Raw genomic sequence first — 19,642 nt, 5'->3', positions numbered from 1 at the left:
AAATAATAAAACAAATTCAACATAAAGTGAACTAATTTCGAACAGTAATAAACACATCCATCATACAACTCCAGGGGCAATCATCATCCTAATCATTCGCATGAGCAATTTTACTAGAACCATTTCCATGCTTTCCACCGCGTCCCACAAATGTTTCTTCTCATGAGCCGTACGTTAATGGCGACAATTATGATGAACATTAAGACCCACTTTTATGATGCCAATAACAATAAACATCTTCAACGAAATGCTAGCAACAACAACACAAAAAAAAACATTCAGCCATTTTACGGACGGGCCACCGCACACCGTTCGTCTCAAGAATCCTCTGGCGGAAATTAAAGAAAGCTTTCGTTCTTTCCGACAGGATGATGAATAACCTACCCTTAGAAGAAAGGAGCTAATGCTTTCTTGGGGTTGAAACAATGGTGTATGGTGGTCGTAAATGATACATCCACATAGACCAACTTTAAGGGAGGATGAATTATTGTTTCGATTTCCCCAAAAAAAAAAAAACATGTGTTTCGCATTCGTTTTTTGTTTTTATTCTGGTGGTTTATCGTACCACACAATAAGTATTGTACAACGTTAAAATGTAAAAGGATTTAAAGGTTTACAAAGAATATAATATACTCATACCACTTCTACAAAGAATGTTAAAAATAGAAGAAAGAAAAAGGCTTCTATTACCCATAATTCCTTCACTCCCTTTTCAAGAACGTCTAATTCCAAACAACCCACCCGACAAGTGAAAGTTTCCAGATACACGCCAAACTAACATTCGCCCGACAAATTGGCGAATCGTGTTCGATGGCATTTTGCAACGCATTCCAAATTCCACCAGTCTGCACCGAACTGATGAAGTGCAGCAGACATTACCGAGGCCATTGGAGCCAGCCAGACGAAACACACGCGCGCGAGCTCGTCTCTTCATTATTGAACAATATTTCAGACACCGAAACCGCTCAACACAGCTCGGCGGCGCGCAGTTGTCGGTATCTGGACGATACTAAACATTTTTGACATGATTCCTTCTCCTCCCTGGTGCTCTCTGTTTCGGGGCGGATGCACACTGCAACCTAAGTACTGGGCCACACCGTAACACCGCAAGATATGGTTCTATGGTTCCATACCACACCACCGATTCCACGGAGACGAGTGGCCGCCACTCGCTAAATATAAATTATGAACCATGTTCGGGGCGCATTGCCAGCAGCTAGACGAAGGTTCGGCAACACAAGCGCGCCTGTCATCGCGACCCGAAAGAGAGGATAACACTCCAAGCCCAACCGCTTGGACGGGTTAAAACACGCAACGGAAGTGTGTTGTCATATTAAGTTTTCGCTCTACACCAGACGTAAAGAGCCACCACCGACAGCACAGCATCGCACACATGCTGCCGTACGTCGCCGCGCACGTCCGACAGCAGGAAGAAGGTGAAATTAATCATGTCCACACGCTAGAACCGTTTCTCCTTTGCAAGAAATTCAAGATTTGAAGTAAAATGCATTGATGTCGCACGGTGGATGGTGAGATGCAAACACAGCAAATCAAAAAACGAAATAAATTCGAACTAAATCGTGATTAGTTAACGAAAATGGTGGGGAAAAATGCTTGCTCGCAGTGAAGAAAATTCAAAATGGAGTTACCCAACCAGGCAGCAATTCAATAATCGAACCGATTGCATATGATGGTTGCTTGCTTGCTTAAATAAATTATTACTTTCCTATTAGGGACTGCGCCACATGTTTTGGTATCGAACAGTTCAATCGTGCGGACCCTATGGGTGTGGGAAGATTGACTTATATGACCATGTGTAGCAAGTTTTTGTTTGTCTTCCTCTAATTTCCCGTTCATCAGAGGCAGATATCGCTCTTGCCGGTTCGATTCCGCTCGCAGTTGAAAGAAATCGCGCTTTGAGTTTGAGCGTTTGAGTGGAACCCAAATAAAACTCTTACACCCGCGTGTTGTGGCGTAACAAATCTACAGGTTAAGCGCGCATGTCTACTTACGGTAGCGGCGCCCGGGACTAATTTATGAGGGTTGATGCACCACCGGTTCCTCATACACCGGACAACAGATCGATGCATCATCTTCCCGGCAAAGCTTCTTCGTCACCTCGTCGTGGGTGTCGGAATCCGGCCCGGAACCACCGTTGCTCGCCGTGTGGTCATCGTTTTCGCTGAAGCTACCAGCGCCACCACCGGTTAGCATTTTGTCGGTTTCAGTCTCCTCGTGCTCGGTGATCGGTTCCTGCGGCTGCTGATTGTACACGTACGGATGATGCTGCTGCTGTTGCTGCTGGTGGTGGTTGTGATTGTGATGGCCATTGGTGATGATGGGTTGCTGCACGGTCCCTCCTATCGTTTGATCTCTGTGCATTTGCTGCTGCTGGTGATGGTGGTGATGCTGATGGTGATAGTTACCGTTGATGGCATTTTCAATATTTACGTGCACGGTTTTCACAAACTTGGGATGCATTCGGAAACCGCCGCTGCCACTGCTGCTGCTGGCGCCGGACGCATCGGAATAGTTGGTGAAGTAGGTGCAATTTTCGTGTTCAGTTCGGCCACCCGGTTCACCGTTGACGATGCTGCTTTCATCTAGCATTTGATACTGCTCGTTGAACGATACCACCTTCGATGGGGTAAGCCCATCGTAGCTACCTATTCCATTAAGTCTGCAAAAGGAAATTTGAGCGAAAGTAGCTTCATCAATGAGACATTTGTTTGAAGCAATACATCCTCCTTAAAGGGTTCATTCAATTATTACGTAACGCAAATATTGTCAATTTTCGATGAATTCGATTGAATCGATGTAATCTATTAAGAAAAATAATTCGTTCGTTAATTATTTATCAGAACTATTCCTTTCTTATTTATCTAGCAACCTTTCTTTTGCGTAGTTGTCTTCTGTTCATTCTCATTATTCATTTACTTTACTTTTGACTAACTTTTTTATATAAAACACAGATTTAAAAGATCTAAAAAATGGTGAAAGTATGAATACATTTGTCGGTAAAGTAGATTTAGTGAATAATTTTCAGTTTAACGAAGCTGGGAGTATATAGAACTTATATAGCTCTAGTACTCACATACGCCTCTGAGACATGGCCTTTTTCCAAAGCTGACAAAACCCTCTTAGCTGAGAAGGATATTTAGCCTCGTATATGTGGGGGCCAATAGAGGAGCCGCTACAATGATGAGCTCTATGAGTTGTACGGTGAACCTATGAGTCGTACAGCGAATTAGATCAGCCTGAACTCCGGTGGGCTGGTCATGTCATGAAAATGATACCGGACGACCCTGTCCAAAAAGCCGTTTAAGGTCATCCACATGGACAGAGGAAGCTTGGTAGGCCCAAATTAAGTTAGACCGGGATTATGGATTGACTAACGGCGGCGCTCGACCGTAGGTGGTTTAGAGGACTCCTGCAGCAGGCCACGACCACGAAGTGCCGGAAAAACTCAAACCCATTGTTATCATTTAACACCCAGTTGATCATCATTAATTTAGAATGTCAATTGAAAAATTGCATTTGGTTAGGAAAAAAACGGTTAAATTGAATTGATAGGCATCGTAAAATTCAGCACCATTAAAAACAACTATTCTAGCTGGTATGTTGACTTCAAACACAGTCATATAAGTACCGATTGCGATGCAGCACGTTATAGTTGTTGAAAGTTGATCATTGTATCGTGAATGTGCGTCCGAGCACTAAATGATAGTGATTAATGAACTGATGTGTGTTGCAAACTGAAATTCTTTGAGATAGCGGAAATCTTTGATGAATAACGTGGCAATATTTTTGTAATTTTGCACATTGATTCGGATATATGTTAGTAGATTTAAAATTTTTTGCAGTCGATACGGACAGGCCGTTCTAACGAAACAAAAAAATAAAAAATTTGCTGCATTTGCTTAAACGCAAGACGATTCTTAGACTATTTAAAGCTCTTCAAGCTCAATACTTGTTTTACGAGTCGACGATGCTTGTTATGTGACAATGGGTATAAACTGCATCCACTACTACAAACCGGAATTCAAAATCACCATCTTAGTGGACATCAGTATCGATAAGTTGGTATCAGAAGATATCAAGAAACTTGACCTTTAAAACAATCAACAAGTAAATAAATAACATGGAATTTGTATAAAAATCCCTAAAATAAGTTAATTTTTCATACATATAGTATGAAGCGGGAATCTAAGTATAATCTTATTGTATGTTACGTAACAAAAAGTTAAACCTCCCCCCCCCCCCCCCCCCCTTTGTAACAAATCGTAACGCTGGTACTGACCCCCTCACCCACCAATCAGCGTTACGTAATAATTGAATGAGCCCTAAAGGGAATTTCTATTTAAAAACTAAAATAAAACAACAATCTCGAAAATTAGTGCAAACGTCACTCAATACTTACTTGGTTATGTGAGGCGGTCCTTGCAGCATCATATTGCTGTGAAGTTGCTGATGCTGCTGCTGCTGCTGTTGATGCTGCAGATGATGATGTTGTTGCTGTTGGTCTAGAAAGTCATGGTTTTTCGAACCGGCCGAATGGCTGCTCCGGGAATGATTCGACTGACAGCATGATATGGAAGATGCCGACGATGAGTTAGGCATCCGATACGGATGATAGTTAATGTCACCGTTCTTCACCGGACTGTTGTACACTTCATCGTTGAAGTAGGGTGACTGCTCCGCGGAACCGGGCGTACCGTTCATGTACGGCAGGAAGTGCTGCTGCTGTTGCTGCTGTTGCTGCTGCTGTTGCTGGTGGCTTCCGGGCGGCAACGGAAGCGGCGGAACGTTACGCATCGTACATTCGTTCGAGCTGCTCCTAGATGATCCGCGTCCTAGCAGGGATGGATCTACATATTGATATGAGTGTTGAGCGCTACCGCTACTTCACAAACGCGCGATAATGTTGTTGTTGCCCCATGAGTGTCATTATTTCCAATGATGTTGTTAGTACATTCGTTGAAGCAATCAAACACAACCACGATGCGAATAAAGGAGGAGCCGGGGGAAGAGAAGCTGTATTAGTATGTTTTGCACACGATCGAGATTTAGCACCAATCACCGGCAAACGAAAATTCTTCATTACACACGAAAGGCGAAACAATTGCAATTGCTACTTACTTATAGCTACCGGATTGGGCCGATCCACAGCGTACGGCGGATCCCTGGGAACCGATCGCAGTCGTGGTTGGTGGCAGGCCACCACCGCCACCGATCAGTTCCGAGGGATACACATGATTTAGATGTATGTGGTGGTCTAAAGCTTGTGGAATCGGTGGCGGATGTTCCGGTGGAGGAGGAAGGAAATCAATCCAGTTGGCAGGAGCTGGAGAATGTTTTGGGGGGGAGATTAGTTCGTTTTTTTTTATCAAATTAGTACAGCAAACATTATTATTATGCATCAGAATGTTAGCATTTTAAGGTTCTATATACAAGAGATGGCAACCTTGAACTTTACCTTGATTATATGGCACCGGAGTGAAGGCTTTCGGATGTCCCGCCAGATATGTTGCTGGGTCTGAACGATTGGTGGACGCACCGGATATATACCCGTCTAGCCCTTGGTAGCAAATCTTACCATTTTCATTGCAGTTTCCATTCACCAAAACTGTCGTTGCATAGGGCGAGGGATTGTCTGGAGACTGTAAAAACAAAGCAAACAAGAATCCGGTGAGGAATTCCTCAAGTTGCAAGATTATCAGCATTTAAATAATTACCTTGCGACTGTTGTAAAATGACGTTATACTTCTTGGATCCACCTCGGCATAATCCGTACTGACATCCGCATAGTTGGAGGTGTTTTGGGAGCTTTCCAACAGCTTCGCTTCACTCAGCCCCGAATCCTTATCCGTATCGAGCGATCGCCGACCACGATCTATCCACAGTCCATCGCGGCGCGATACCATCATCGGTCGACGGCTCGGATCCATATTGCCGTTGACAGCGATCGTAGCATTCATCAGCTCTTTGCTAACCTTCGCCCGGTTGCGGAAAAACATTACCGCACCGAAACATCCGCTGGTCAAGATAACCAACAGCAGTACGATTAGCAGCACCATGAACCACGTCTCGTGCAGCAATCCCTGCTGCCGATAACCCTCGATTTCGCTGAGCGAATTGTGGGCCCTGGGCGGCGCGATGACGTGCGCAGGATCCATGATCAGATAGGCAGGCTTCGAGTATGGTCCCGCACCGACCCGGTTGTACGCAACGACGCGCACCGTATACGTCATGCCGGTCGTAAGACTGTGCAGCACGATCGATGTCGTTGGGCCGTTGAGTGTGATCTGGGCTAGAACCTTCGATGAGTTGCTGGCACGTAGCTGTACCTTGTAGCCGAGCAGCGCACCGTTCAGGTGCTGTTCCAACGGTGGGGACCAATTTACCAACCCGGTCGTTAGGTTGACCATGCCCGTCTGCACATTCATCGGGGCGCCCGTGGGGAAATCCTCCAAAGTTTGTACCACCTTCGAGCTGGTCGGTTGTCCTTCGACCGTCTTGAAGTAGGGCGTCAGGAAAAACTCGTACCGGGTGAACTTTTCCAACCCCGTTATGACATACGTCTCGGAGGGATTCATCGGTATGGTTAGCATGCTGTAGCTTTGCGTATCGATTGCGGAAAGATTGCGGTACCGCACGTACAAACCTTCGACGTATTCTTCCGTGTTGCTGATGTGGAGTTGCCATTCGAGGCGGATGGTCGTCGAGTTGATTGCAACTGCGTCAACCAATTCCAGGATCTATTGATTGATTGCAAACAAATTTCACGTTTCAATTAAAACGGAATATAATAGCAGGTGGGCTGATAATTGTTTGGCCTATGAGAGTAAAACACTTTTTTTTGGCCAAATTATTTTTTTGTATTCAACATACGTCCCTTCAAGGGCGATACACCAATTATAGCGGTCTTTCAATTTTTCGATACCATTTTTGTAGTAGTATTTGTACATTGCCTCAAAAAGACCTCAGTTTCGGCGATCTCCTCTTCATCCGAGGAAAATTTCGTCTCAGAGTACATCCTTTTGAAATCTGAGAAGAGTAAATAGTCACTAGGAGCCATATCTGGGCAATTCGTAGCCTAAGTAAAGTCATGAGTTTTTGTTATTGTTTTCACTGATTTGTGGCACGGTGAGTTGTCTTGATGAATCAAAACTTGTTTTTCTTCAAATGTGGGCATTTTTTGGCGATTTCGTCCTTCAAACGCTCCAATAACTTGATTTAGTAGTCGCAATTAATGGTTTTTCCTTTCTCAAGATAGTCGATGAAGATTATTCCTTGCGAATCCCAAAAACCTAACGCCATAACCTTGCCAACTGATTGTTGCGTTTTCCTTTGATTTGGAGCAGGTTCATCGTGTCCAGTCCACTTGGAGTCCACTGTCTACTGGACTTTGGAGTGAAGTGGAGAAGCCAAGACTCATCCATGGTGACATACCGACGCAAAAGCTCGGATTTATTTCTCTAAACAGCTCCAAACTCTGCTCCGAATCATCAATTCGTTGTTGTTTTTGCTCAAATGTGAGCTCACGCGCCAGCCATTTTGCACAGAGCTATCTCATATCCAAATACTCGTGAACGATATGTCCAACACATTTCTTAGACATCTTTAGGGTGTCAGCTATCTCGATCAACTTCACATTACGGTTGCTTTTAATAGTTTGTGTGCTTTTTTGTTTTGTTTTTTTTTTTTAAATGTTTTCCTCAGTAACCTCCTCTTTTGGGCGTCCACTGTGTTCACCATCTTCAGTGCTCATTGGTGCTCAATGGTTGATTTTGGTAGAGCAGTGTCCAAAGACTCTTCATCAAGCCAATTTTTGGCTTCGACTGTATTTTTCCCTTTCGAAAAGCAATATTTTATCATCACACGAAATTCCTTCTTTTCCATGATTACTAAAAACACAAAAGTTGAGTGACACAAAATGCTCTAGCTTACTAGGTTATTGTCCGAGTGCTGTCAAATTTTGACAGATCTCGTTTGAAGGTTGGTACCAAGGTCTGTGTAGGATAGAAGTCGAGTAATAGCCAAGATAGAGTTTCGCCATTTTGGATTTCATTTGACATTTCGTCGCCCGTGTAAGATTCCTTGCGTCTAGCCTACTTGTTTACTAAATCGCGATTAATCAACACAACTACACACAAAACATTTGAACGGAAAAGGGCGTCCAAACGTCAAATCACGTGTAACGAACTGTTGGCTACTTGTCAAATTGCTCTATATTACTCGACCTCTATCCTACACAGACCTTGGGTTGGTACAAACGATATATGGTATGGATATAAATCTTCTAGCGCGATCTATGTGTTAGGCCCAACAATTATCAGCCGACCTGTTAAAGTGACGCTTGCAGGGTGAGAGAAAAGAGTGTTGGTTTAAAAGAAAGAATACCAACCTGTCCGCTGAGCACCAGTCGTGCAGTTTCTATTTCTTCCGGCATGGTAACTCCATCGTTTGCCGAAAGCGTGCGAATAATGGCAGATGTTGGTGACGGTGCCGAATAACCGTACGAGTTCTCAGCGCGAATAATGAACATGTACGAAGTGGAAGGTGACAGATTCGTTATCTGAGAGAGAGAGAGTATAAGGAAATAATAAAAAAAAAAACACGCAGATTATAATAATTTAATGCAAAAATTGAAATATTCTTAAACAATTCTTCCTTCTCCAATTAGAACTCTCTTGAACTAACCGTAGCAGTGTAGCCGGGTATACGACTCATCGCCTTAATCCAGCCCGCCTTTTCCTCGGGGCTGTAGTACTCGATCGTGTAGCCACCAGTGACGGAATTCATTTGCAGATCATCCTGACCCCGGGTCCAGGTCAGTGTGATATTGCTGTTGGTTATGTTGACTGCCTTCGGTATTCCCGGTGCCGATGGCAGCAGTTCAGCGTTGTGCGAACGATGCTGCATTGAGGAAAGGTTACTTTCAACCTGCGAAACGGTAACGTGTACATGTAACAATAATAAACAAAAGTCAAAAGTGGGTTAGTTAATCTAACAATCGTTTGGTGGGGGAAATAAATGTTCTCCCCCCACACACACACTACTCGCAAAAGATGTTGTGCACCTACGCTTTTTTGGAGTAAATGTACGGAAGAAGGACTTACCATTAAATATGCGCTCCACGAGGTTTCACCTTTCTCAGAGTACGCCACACATCGATACCAGCCGCTGTCCTCATTTCGCAAATCTGCAAATAGGTTTCAAACCGGCAGCAATTCGTGTTAAAAGAGAGGGTGAACGAACAATATTCAACCGAACAAACGGTAACAACCCCACCGATCCGCCGCTCGACCGTGGATTAACTTGATCCGACGACCGGCGGGACGGGACGGGGAGACTCCTTTGCTGATGCTTGGGAAAATGTCAGATATATCACCGATCAACAGAGATACGCGAATGCGCTGCCAAGTGCCCTCCTATGACTTGTGCTTGCGGGTTATGCGGTGACGAAGATGATCTGTTACTTTCTACGGTCGGTTCTCGGGGCGGTTCGCTTGTTTATGCAAGCGGAGCAATCGGGCAAACTGTAAGTTGTTTGCCTGCAGTGGAAGCGTTGGCACTGAGCACCATGAGCACTGACTGTCTCCCGCTGTGGAAGTGGAGATTTCCATTGCACATGGCTGTGTATTGCGCCGGAAAACGATTTAGAACTGTGCACTAGCGGAACTTTCCACCCGGCAAACAAAACGAAGACAGCCGACAATCGTTTGCCTTATTTATGAATACTATTATGATGCGCCAAGCAACAACCATTGAGATTCTTTTCCAGGATTGAAGCGGACCTTGGAAAGATTTCATTTAAATGTGCTCTGTTATGTGGCCGCATCCGTAAAGAGTTTTAGTATTCATAGAGCGAATACTAAGGAACATTTTAAAAATTGAATAAAATGCCCCAAAAAAAGTGCTTTGAACAATTTATAAAATCTCCAAACAACAAAAATATGGCAAAAAAGGTAAAAATAAAAAATAAAAGGGAGGTTCATCTGCTCTTGAGCATCATTTGTCAAGAAAATTAAGAATCCATTTCAGAAATATGAATATTAATCTCCAGAAATCCAGAAATAAAAATATTAATCTCCATCTCCAGAATTCCAGAAGTATAAATGTTAATATAAATTATTAAATCTAAATATTTTTATAAAAATATTTAGAAAAGGGAAAAACAAAATGTAAAAGGGAGGTTCATCGGCTCTTGCACATCATTTTTCAAGAAAATTAAGAATCCATTCCAGAAATATAAATATTAATCTCCATCTCCAGAATTTCATAAATATAAATATTAATATTAATTATTAAATCTAAATATTTTTATAAAAATATTTAGAAAAGAGAAAAACTGAAAATAAAAGGGAGGTTCATCGTCTCTTGCACATCATATTTAAAGAAAATTAAGAATCCATTCAAGAAATATAAATATTAATCTTCATCTCCGGAATTCCATAAATATAAATATTAATATTAATTATTAAATCTAAATATTTTTATAAAAATATTTAGAAAAGGGAAAAACAAAATATAAAAGGGAGGTTCATCGGCTCTTCAACATCATATTTAAAGATAATTAGGAATCCATCCCAGAAATATAAATATTAATAACTGATATTTGATAAACAGGAACAAAAAATATTAATTTCAAGAAAGCATATAAAGTATTGCTTCATTACGTCAGCACAACCCCGTAATTAAAAAGAAAAAAAACGGGATTAATTACCGTTTGCTTGCGTCGAGGAGAGTCACAAAGGAGCAATAAATTAACTTTTAGTTTTAGTCGCCCACCCACATTGATAAGACCGCTCTCTTCTGCCACACACAAGTGTAACAGGGTGGAAAATGCACTCGCGTGTCCTAACGGAAAGTTATCCTTGCGAATAATGCTGCTCTCCTGCAAAGGTCTGAAGAAGGTAGACCACAACCACAACAGGGAAGAAAAACCCGCATTCCGTCTGTGGATGCAAACCGGCCGGAAGCATTCTGTCAAACCATTTCGTTTCGTTTCGCAAAAGTGCGGGCAATGACAGGTATTAAAAAAGAAATCCCCCCCTCATGATAAAGACGAACGATCGTCTACATTCCGGGTGGTGATGGTCTTTTCGGTGGTGCCGGGTTGCAAAAGATTCTTTCGCTGTTGTGGTTTTTTCTTTTCTTCTTCTTCCTCTTCGCTCATCTCCTATTAAAATGGCGGAGGGAGCGAGTCTATCGCGCATTTTGCCCTCTTATCATTTCACCATTTTTCAACTCGCATTAGAAGTAATCCGCATTGTTAGCTGTAATTATATTTTTCACCAAGTCAACGCATCGCCTTCCCTCTTTCTTATCATCTCCATCTTCTGTGCTGGTAGGTGGTATTGGGGAGGATGTGAGTGGGATGTTCGTTTTATTTTCCTGCCTTTCATGTTACGAGCAAAAGCCTGACAATTAAATCCCCTGTTATCAAGACGTTAGACTTTTATTCCACTGACAGCTGAGATGGTAGAAGGAGATGCTTTAAAATGGTGCTCCTTTTTTATATTTTCCTCACTACATCCTTACTTTATCTTACTACTGGACGGTAGTGTTTCACAAAGAATTGTCTTCATTAATCTTAGTGTTTGTGTTTTAACCTTAAACAAAGTTCATTTAGGACCACAACATGGATTTGTTGTTTTTTGTAACAAAAATCACGCGAAATCTAACCATAAATAATAGCAAACAAAAGAACTAAAATTAATTGTCTAACATTAGCAACGTTGTTCAGGAACAATTGCATGCTTTTTGCAGGGGAGGGTGGCAAGCTTTCACCAATTATCTACAACCATTCACAATAGCACAATTAAACAATGTTGCATGTGTTGTACAGAGCTTGCTAAACCATTTACCCCATTCTTTGTTCTCGAAAATACGTACCGGGCACGCTACGCGCGGCTTCCATAATCCATCGTTCTCACGCACTTTGAAAATTATTTTTACGTTCAGCTTAGCATTGTAAACAAAGATTAGCAATCGCCTTACAGAAACGCGACTAGAATTTTCGCAAACGGTCGTAACATTCGGGAGGGTGGTGCGACATTTGGCGCGGACGGTAGCGTGTGCACAAGGAAGTCTCTGTGGGGGCAATGCTAAACCAAACAGTATCGCTCACGGAAATTAGTATAAATCAGCATGCAAGCGCGTGACGGTTTACACATGCTCGCAGTGGAAAGCTTAAAGCGCCATCCGAGAGCCATTTCGTTGTATTTCAATTATTATATTTCTCCGTTCGTCTCGAATTCGTCCCGGCAGTAAGGCACTAAAAACGAAAGCGTTCCTGTGCTTGGTCGAACGCACCGAGCAGCGGACGGGGACATATTTTTCGTGCCAGTCGACAATCTTTCTTCCACCCCCCAATCTGGTTCGTATATCATTGGACGACGTTGTTGTAGCTACGAGAGCTTATGCTTACCATCAATTCTTAGCGTGCCACCCTGGATGATTGAAAAGCGCCCGTTACCGCCGGAAAGGTTGATATCGGTCGCATTTTTCATCCAGCGAATCATGGGCGTCGGATTACCGCTGGCACGGCACGGCAGCATAGCGACCGTGCCCCGGGGCAGTGTTTGATTAGCCGGTACGATCTGCAGTATCGGGGGTGGATTGCTGTCCTCCGATGTAAGAACCTGCAAGAGTATCACGATTGAGTGATAACGGAGGGTGGGACGAGGCGTTAGAATGTGAATTGTGAGCCGTGTTATTGGGCGTCCTTTTTCAACCTCACCTGTAAATAAGCTCTACTGGTCGTGGAACCGGCGACACTCAGCGCCGAACAGATGTAGTACCCATCGTCATCTTTCTGCACGCCGCGTATCTGCAGTGTCCCCTGTACCGAAACCTGCATATTATCGTACGTATTGTTCGGAAACATGAGCGTCTGGGAGCCTTCCTTCGTCCAGAAAACGGAGGGCTGCGGGTTGCCCGAGGCGGTACACTTGAAAGATGCCACCCCGTTCAGGGCCGTCTTCTGATCTTGCGGCTTTATCAGGAATGTTGGTGGAGCTGGAATGGACGAAAAAAAGAAAGAAACAGAGCGGATTACAATCGAAATGATCATATTCGATGGCAGATGATGGGAATATCTCAAGATCAAAGGCGGTCTATAAGTATGAAGAGTTAAAAACGCATCAAAACAAAACGATAATCCATGTCCGTTTGTTTAAAATTAGTATTTTAAAAGGATCGTAAGACTTCTTTATTACAAAAATTGCACTTTATACTACTAAAGTAAGCTTTTTTAAAGGTCCATTTTTTTAATCCCCATGGAAACAATGTGAACAATCCGTAGAATCAGTTCAGCGCCATAAATTTAACGAAAAAGCTGTAAACGCTCATGGAGGGTAGAAAAACGATTCGTAAACCCGGCGTTCCGTGCGGATGATAGCAAAATCCATTCCGGCTTCCGACAGCAGTAGTAGTATCGGTTTAGAACACGAGATGATACACATACCTAGAGATACTTTAAAACGTATATATTACGCTGCGCATGAAGCGCAACAAAAAAAACTCTCAACCAACTGCAAGTACGAAATGGTACGCAGTGGTGGTAGTTTTCACCCCTTCCGAAGCAAAAGTAAAGGATGTACCAGGTCGTAAATCTTTGACGTTAATTCTTATCGGACTTTCGTTGATGCCATTAGGGAGCTCCCGCTGGTAGAGCTGGATAAAATTTACTTCCTTCATACTGGGAATGAACTAGCGATGAATGTGTGGCACTATTCGGAGGCAAGAGTAAACTTGGCTGTGAGCTTGTGAAAGCCCACCACACACACACACACCATCAACAAATGATTAATGGTAATGCAACATCGGGTGACAGGTGTTTAAGTACGTGAAATATGAACGGTGAACTGCATGTCTAAAGCTAACAAAGAAATGTGGAATCTAATTCACGAATTGTTTTGTTTTTTTTTTTATTATTTTTGGGCACAATTTGGATAATAAATAATGGGAAATACGCTAAATTTAATGCACACTTACAGTTGACGATTAGTTGCGCTTTGGCACTGATTTGACCGATCGTATTGTGCGCCTCGCAGATGAACAGACCCTGATCGCTCGGTACCACGCTTCGGATAACCAGGCTGCGGTCTTCTTCTAAAATGTCGGCCCTCCCAACGGGAATGTGACCGTTCTCCTTGCTCCAGATGATCTGTGGCTGCGGATCGCCATCGACCGCGCAAAGGAACTGTACGCGTTGCCCCACCAGTGCTGTCGTATCCATTGGTTCCAGCTTGAAGTATGGTTTAACTGAAATAGGAGATAAAATTAAGGGGAAATTTAATAAGATAGATCAAACAGTTATTTATTAATTAATTAATTTATTACGGATTATTATTTATTACTACGGTCAAAACGGAATTAATTAATTAATTAATTAATTTATTTATTTATTTATTTATTTATTTATTTATTTATTTATTTATTTATTTATTTATTTATTAATTTATTTATTTATTTATTTATTTATTTATTTATTTATTTATTTATTTATTTATTTATTTATTTATTTATTTATTTATTTATTTACTAATTTATTTATTTTTTTAACATTTTAACATTGGACATTTTAACAAGCGTAAAATTGGATGTTGCTTTAACGTTTTTCCCTCCAGGACTATGGGAGCGATAAGATTTTACGCAACAAGAAAACTAATCAATCATTAAGAGGCGTAAAATATAGTGACGCCCATATTCCCATGGTAATATACGTTGATTCTCCGAAAAAAACAAAAATAAACGCATTTCATGATAATATCCTGAGCCACCACACAGCAAAACAAAAAAATCGGTTTACAAAAACAAAACCACCACAAAAAAAAAAATTTTCGCAACGGTATTTAACTCCAGTTTCGCTTCTTTGACGGATGCATCGAAGTCCTCCTTTCCCGCCGGCCCTTAAGGGCAAAAACAGTAACGAAAATTAACGGCAGCCAACGATACATCGTCAGGCCGGGTCTGCATTGATGGTCTGCAAGGGGGCGAAGAACCAACGATGATGATCACAGTGACGCCGCGCGCGCGGACCGTTTCGGGCAGGTTAAACGGACCCCGTGGAAAACAACTATCAAATTACGCCTTCTGCGCAGATTTACCGATATCAATCAATCAAAAATAAAAACTTACGAAAAAGGGTTGGAAAGATGCGTTTTTTTTTTTGCAACCCCCTGATTTTTTTTTTGTTTTACTCTTTGAGTCTCCCGGAGGCGGTTGACGAAAACGCAACAGTCGAACTCTAAAAAGTTGGCGAAGCGCAGAGAGGCTGGTTCCACCGAGGGAGCCCGTCACGTGTTACACTGTTGAGATATTCCTGCAACAGGGATGCCAAACTCTGATGTGCCTACTGGGTTCATGGTCTTCGGCTGAAGGGTTCGACAAGCGTCAGAAATTGTGCGGAAAGCACAAAAGCTCCCGGGGACGGACAGGCATCAGCCGCCGTACCACCCTATCTCCGTGTTGCGGGGGTCTGGGACGTACCACAAAACGAAGGGATGGTGTTACCCTCCGGGACTGGATGGTGGTTGAAAGGAATTTATCTTTCACCATGTTCATCGTGCACACAGAGCTAGGGCCTCTTCCACCAACAGGCGCTCAGCACGGTGAACGGTGTGTCCGAAAGGATACACAGCAGAATAAATAATATCTGCACAAGACGACATTGAATTATTGATTTACGATATAAATCACTGAAACAGTTTTAGGTGTAATTGACGATAATAATTCGTAACAATGAACTTTGGGGACAGAAAATGTCTTCTTTTTCTTCTTTATATTTGAGCTTCATAAAACTCTTTGTCAGTGTTTGGTTGAAATCGGTGGCTAAAATTAGTGTCGTAATCTAGATTTGAACCCTGCATGGATGTGTTTGAAGAACAGTGCCTTACGATCTCCACTATTCTACATGGCGACACGGAATAGTCCAACAACTGGTTCGTTGGGGTTTCCAAGGAAATCTCCCAATATTGTTACAACATTTACTTGAAGATTATAAAATTTATATGGCTACAATTTTATATGGATTACAATTGTTGTGTTTAGATTTTGACAAATTCGAAAAAATACTCTCCCTAATATACCATGCGGCTATTAGAAGAGCCACGGGAGCGTTCGTTACTAGCCCTCTAAGATTACTGATTTGTGAAAGTGGCATGCTGCCATTTTCACATATCATCACTCTTCGCTTGATAGGTACAACTCTACGCAGCTTAGCAAAAGATATGGAGTATACTTCTCTTGTCCTAAGAGCCAAAAACATTTACAAAAATATTACCAACGGCACATTGCCGGACATTATCAACCTTTCCCGTTTATCTGATCGCTCTTGGTTTATAAACTCTCCCGAAATAGATTGGACTATTTGTAATATGAAACAGACTAAACAGCAAACAAACACATCAACTGACTGTAGCCCATATAAACCAAAAATTTTCCAAACATCATACAATTTACACCTATGGTTCTATTTCTGCCAACTCCGCAGGGATGTTACAGTCCTCAAATACAAATTGTGCAATAAAACTCCCAGAGCACATATCAATATTCTTCGCGAAGGCTATTGGCATATGCATCGCAGGAGAAGAAAATTACAATTCGGAATAAAACCCAACGTGATCTTTACTGACAGTGCCTGAAGTGTATTAGCCGCGAATGAACGAGGGCAAGTTAAAGCCCACATTATTCAAGCAATAGAATCAGATCCTCACATCAATCACATTTTGTTGAGTTTCGAGCCACATTGGAATCACTGGAAATGAAATAGCAGACAAACGAAGGTTGACTATCAAACATATCCAAGTACTTACTCCATTTCTAGAAAAGACACTATAAATCAGGTAAAACATAATATTCTTTTATCCTGGCAGAGAAACTGGCAAAAGATCAATCAGGTTTGTTAAGATCCATTAAAATCTCTACCCAACCCTGGGAAGACCTTTACAATAACAAGGACCAACAAGTGTTATCAAGATTACGTATTGGTCATACTTTCGTTAAACATAGTTACCTACTCTCAAAATCACCCACTCCATTCTGCCTATTTTGCGGTACCCAAATCACGGTTCGGCATCTTCTTACTGAACATGCTACCGGTACGTAAATACAGTGATCAGTGCGATCTAGATTTTAACCTAGACACAGTTCTGTCGCCTCACCCTAGAGAACAGAGGAATCTTCTAAGATTCCTGAAAAAAACTAAACTGTATAAACAAATATAACATCATATTTACAAGTATAATCTAATAATAATTTATATTTAATTTCAGAGAAGAATAAAAAATAAAACATTGGGCGAATTCGACTATATCACTAGTCTGTCGGTTCTTAATGGCAATAGATTTGGGCTACCTTAACAACCCTGTTTTTCCCCAAGGTGCAGATTCTATTATTTTTATATCGTATGGCACATCCTGGGTAATTAGGTTCGAGATTTTTCAAAATCTCAAACTTTAACCCTCGCACATCCTTTCCTTTTTCCTTTTCAAACTTTTTTTCCCCTATTACCACCAGAGTCCAAAACCTCTTAAAATATTTACAACATCTCCACTATTCTACGACTCTTGCCAATCGAAGAGTTATATCGCCAATATAAACAAGCGAAGCATAGTATGTTTTTTATTGCTTTCTTATATATTACTACGGTTATATAAATATTAAAAAATATTTAAAATAATTTAATATATCATCAATCACAAAAAAACTCAAACTAAGCAAATCGAGCATACGAAAATATATAAAAAGCAGATGATAAAAGGTAGTAAACCCCATTTGCTACACGATACGCATACGCAAAGTAATGTTGGAATATCATTTAAGGACCTTTTTTATTTCCTTCTACTTCTAACACCAATTCACACATACTAGAACCGTGTTTCACCTTTGGCACAATAAGATTGTTTATTGTTATCCATCTCTTGGGGCGTCCAACGTAAAAATAGGACGAAAAAGATAAAAATGCACAGACCCCACACACACCCATTTGTCAGCAAAATAGGACCCTTTTCGCACATTTCATTCCGTTTTTCGTTTTTTTGCTTTTTGCTTGTTTTGTGCTATGCCTAAATAGCTTCGCACGCATTGGCCGTTTTCCGGTGCCGGGGGGCTGGGGCTCTATACCACAGCACCATCATGACCGAACACACAGAACAGAATACCCTTAGGAGGAAGCAATTTTCAACACCATGCCCGGGCTCTGTGGTGCTATCATTAGAATGAATCGGACTAAAACGGTGAATTGATTTATGACTAGGCACAATATTCCAATTTTCTCACCATTGAATGGGCCGGTATGCTTTATTTTTTCTTTGTGGTCGATCGTTTTGGGGTTTTGTAGGCACAGTGTGCACATCAGTGTATGCGCAAAAGGTGGCAGTAGTGTGAGAGAGCTTGCCGATTGCATGATTCGAGTAGCTTCAGCTTTAAGACTGTTTGAAGGAAAATGCTGAACCCAACACACAGTGGAAAGCCAGAATTAAGGAATTTTCATTGCCTTTTCAAAAGGGGAAAGACTTTCGCTCCCACCCCCTTCACAATTCATGACGGAAAACGAAACAATCCAACACAAACTCTCAATCACCGTTTGCCATTTGTTGTTGGAGCTCGGTTCAGCCACAGCCACAGCAGTGGCAAACACCACACCAATGAGTGTGCATTCGTTGCCAATACCCCGGAAGTCAGCAATAATCAACTGACATCAAGCGGAACACTGCAGGCGTGACCGGAACCGGCAATGGCAAAAGAATAAATCCCAGAAACGAGAATCCCTCCAACAGCACCACACAATATAAGCGGTAGCTGTTAAGGAAGCATTAGAATCCTTCCCCAGCGCTGCTCCCCCAAAGAAATTCGTTTGATTAGTTTATGGATTCCTTTCGCAGAAGGTGCGCTCACCACCGTGGGGGACGACGACAAGGTCTTTGCTTTTGGAGGGGTTTTGCTTAGTTTAGGGGGGGGGTGAATTTCCGCCATGCCAATCTTAGCTTCCCCAGCTTCTTCCTAAGGACGTTTAAGCGGTGGGTATTTTTTCTACGGGGGGAGGTTTTTGGGAGCGAAAGTGACGCCCCAAACTCGACAAAAGAAACGGTGGGCGTAAGCAAGGAAAGTAATATAAAAATTTATGAGCAGGATAAAAACCAATCGAATGGAAAACAAACCAAGGCTGGTGTGCTGGTTTTTCTTTGTGCTGTGGCAAATGCTGTGGCCTGCGGGAGCGAAGAATGATATCGACAGCTGCTAATTTACAATTCGATTACACAACACTGAGCAGGGGGGGGAGATAAAAAGGGCAGCATTGGATCAGCATTTTTCTCTGCAGCAGTTGCAGAAATGGAAATGTTGCCCAGTGTATTTACCATTGCAAACAATCTCTCTCTTGTGAAGCTAACTAGCATCTGTGTCCGTAACATGGAAAGATGTAATAACAATGACATAATTTAATTCATTACCGCTGACTTTGTTTAATCAACTTCACTAGTACGTTCTCCAGTATACATTGCGAATGTTGAAAAATAATTTGCTTGCAGGATGGAATTAAAACACAGTTAAATTAACATTGAATTGCTTTTCAAATCATATCTGTTCAGCACCATGTGACCAGGTACTGGACGTTTCAGCACTTTGAAAT

The 19,642-nt window shown here is 41.9% G+C and overlaps 1 protein-coding gene across 1 annotated transcript in view; it reads right to left on the bottom strand.

The window, feature by feature from the left end:
- Window positions 1-1,150: 1,150 nt before the first annotated feature.
- Window positions 1,151-19,642, bottom strand: part of LOC128301594 (protein sax-3-like) — a 125,626-nt gene continuing 107,134 nt past the window's right edge. The window contains exons 5-15 of the mRNA XM_053038166.1: window positions 14,005-14,274; window positions 12,749-13,026; window positions 12,437-12,650; window positions 9,123-9,205; window positions 8,704-8,946; window positions 8,408-8,578; window positions 5,736-6,758; window positions 5,477-5,660; window positions 5,140-5,344; window positions 4,421-4,903; window positions 1,151-2,680 (exon numbers count right to left, since the gene is read on the bottom strand). Of these exons, the coding sequence (XP_052894126.1) occupies window positions 2,035-2,680; window positions 4,421-4,903; window positions 5,140-5,344; window positions 5,477-5,660; window positions 5,736-6,758; window positions 8,408-8,578; window positions 8,704-8,946; window positions 9,123-9,205; window positions 12,437-12,650; window positions 12,749-13,026; window positions 14,005-14,274 (3,800 nt within the window). The 3' untranslated portion in view covers window positions 1,151-2,034. The remainder of the gene's footprint in view (window positions 2,681-4,420; window positions 4,904-5,139; window positions 5,345-5,476; window positions 5,661-5,735; window positions 6,759-8,407; window positions 8,579-8,703; window positions 8,947-9,122; window positions 9,206-12,436; window positions 12,651-12,748; window positions 13,027-14,004; window positions 14,275-19,642) is intronic.

This window comes from Anopheles moucheti, chromosome 2 (genome assembly GCF_943734755.1).
Source record: "Anopheles moucheti chromosome 2, idAnoMoucSN_F20_07, whole genome shotgun sequence".
Classification (NCBI taxonomy): domain Eukaryota; kingdom Metazoa; phylum Arthropoda; class Insecta; order Diptera; family Culicidae; genus Anopheles; species Anopheles moucheti.
This window is presented reverse-complemented; position numbering and strand designations above follow the sequence as displayed.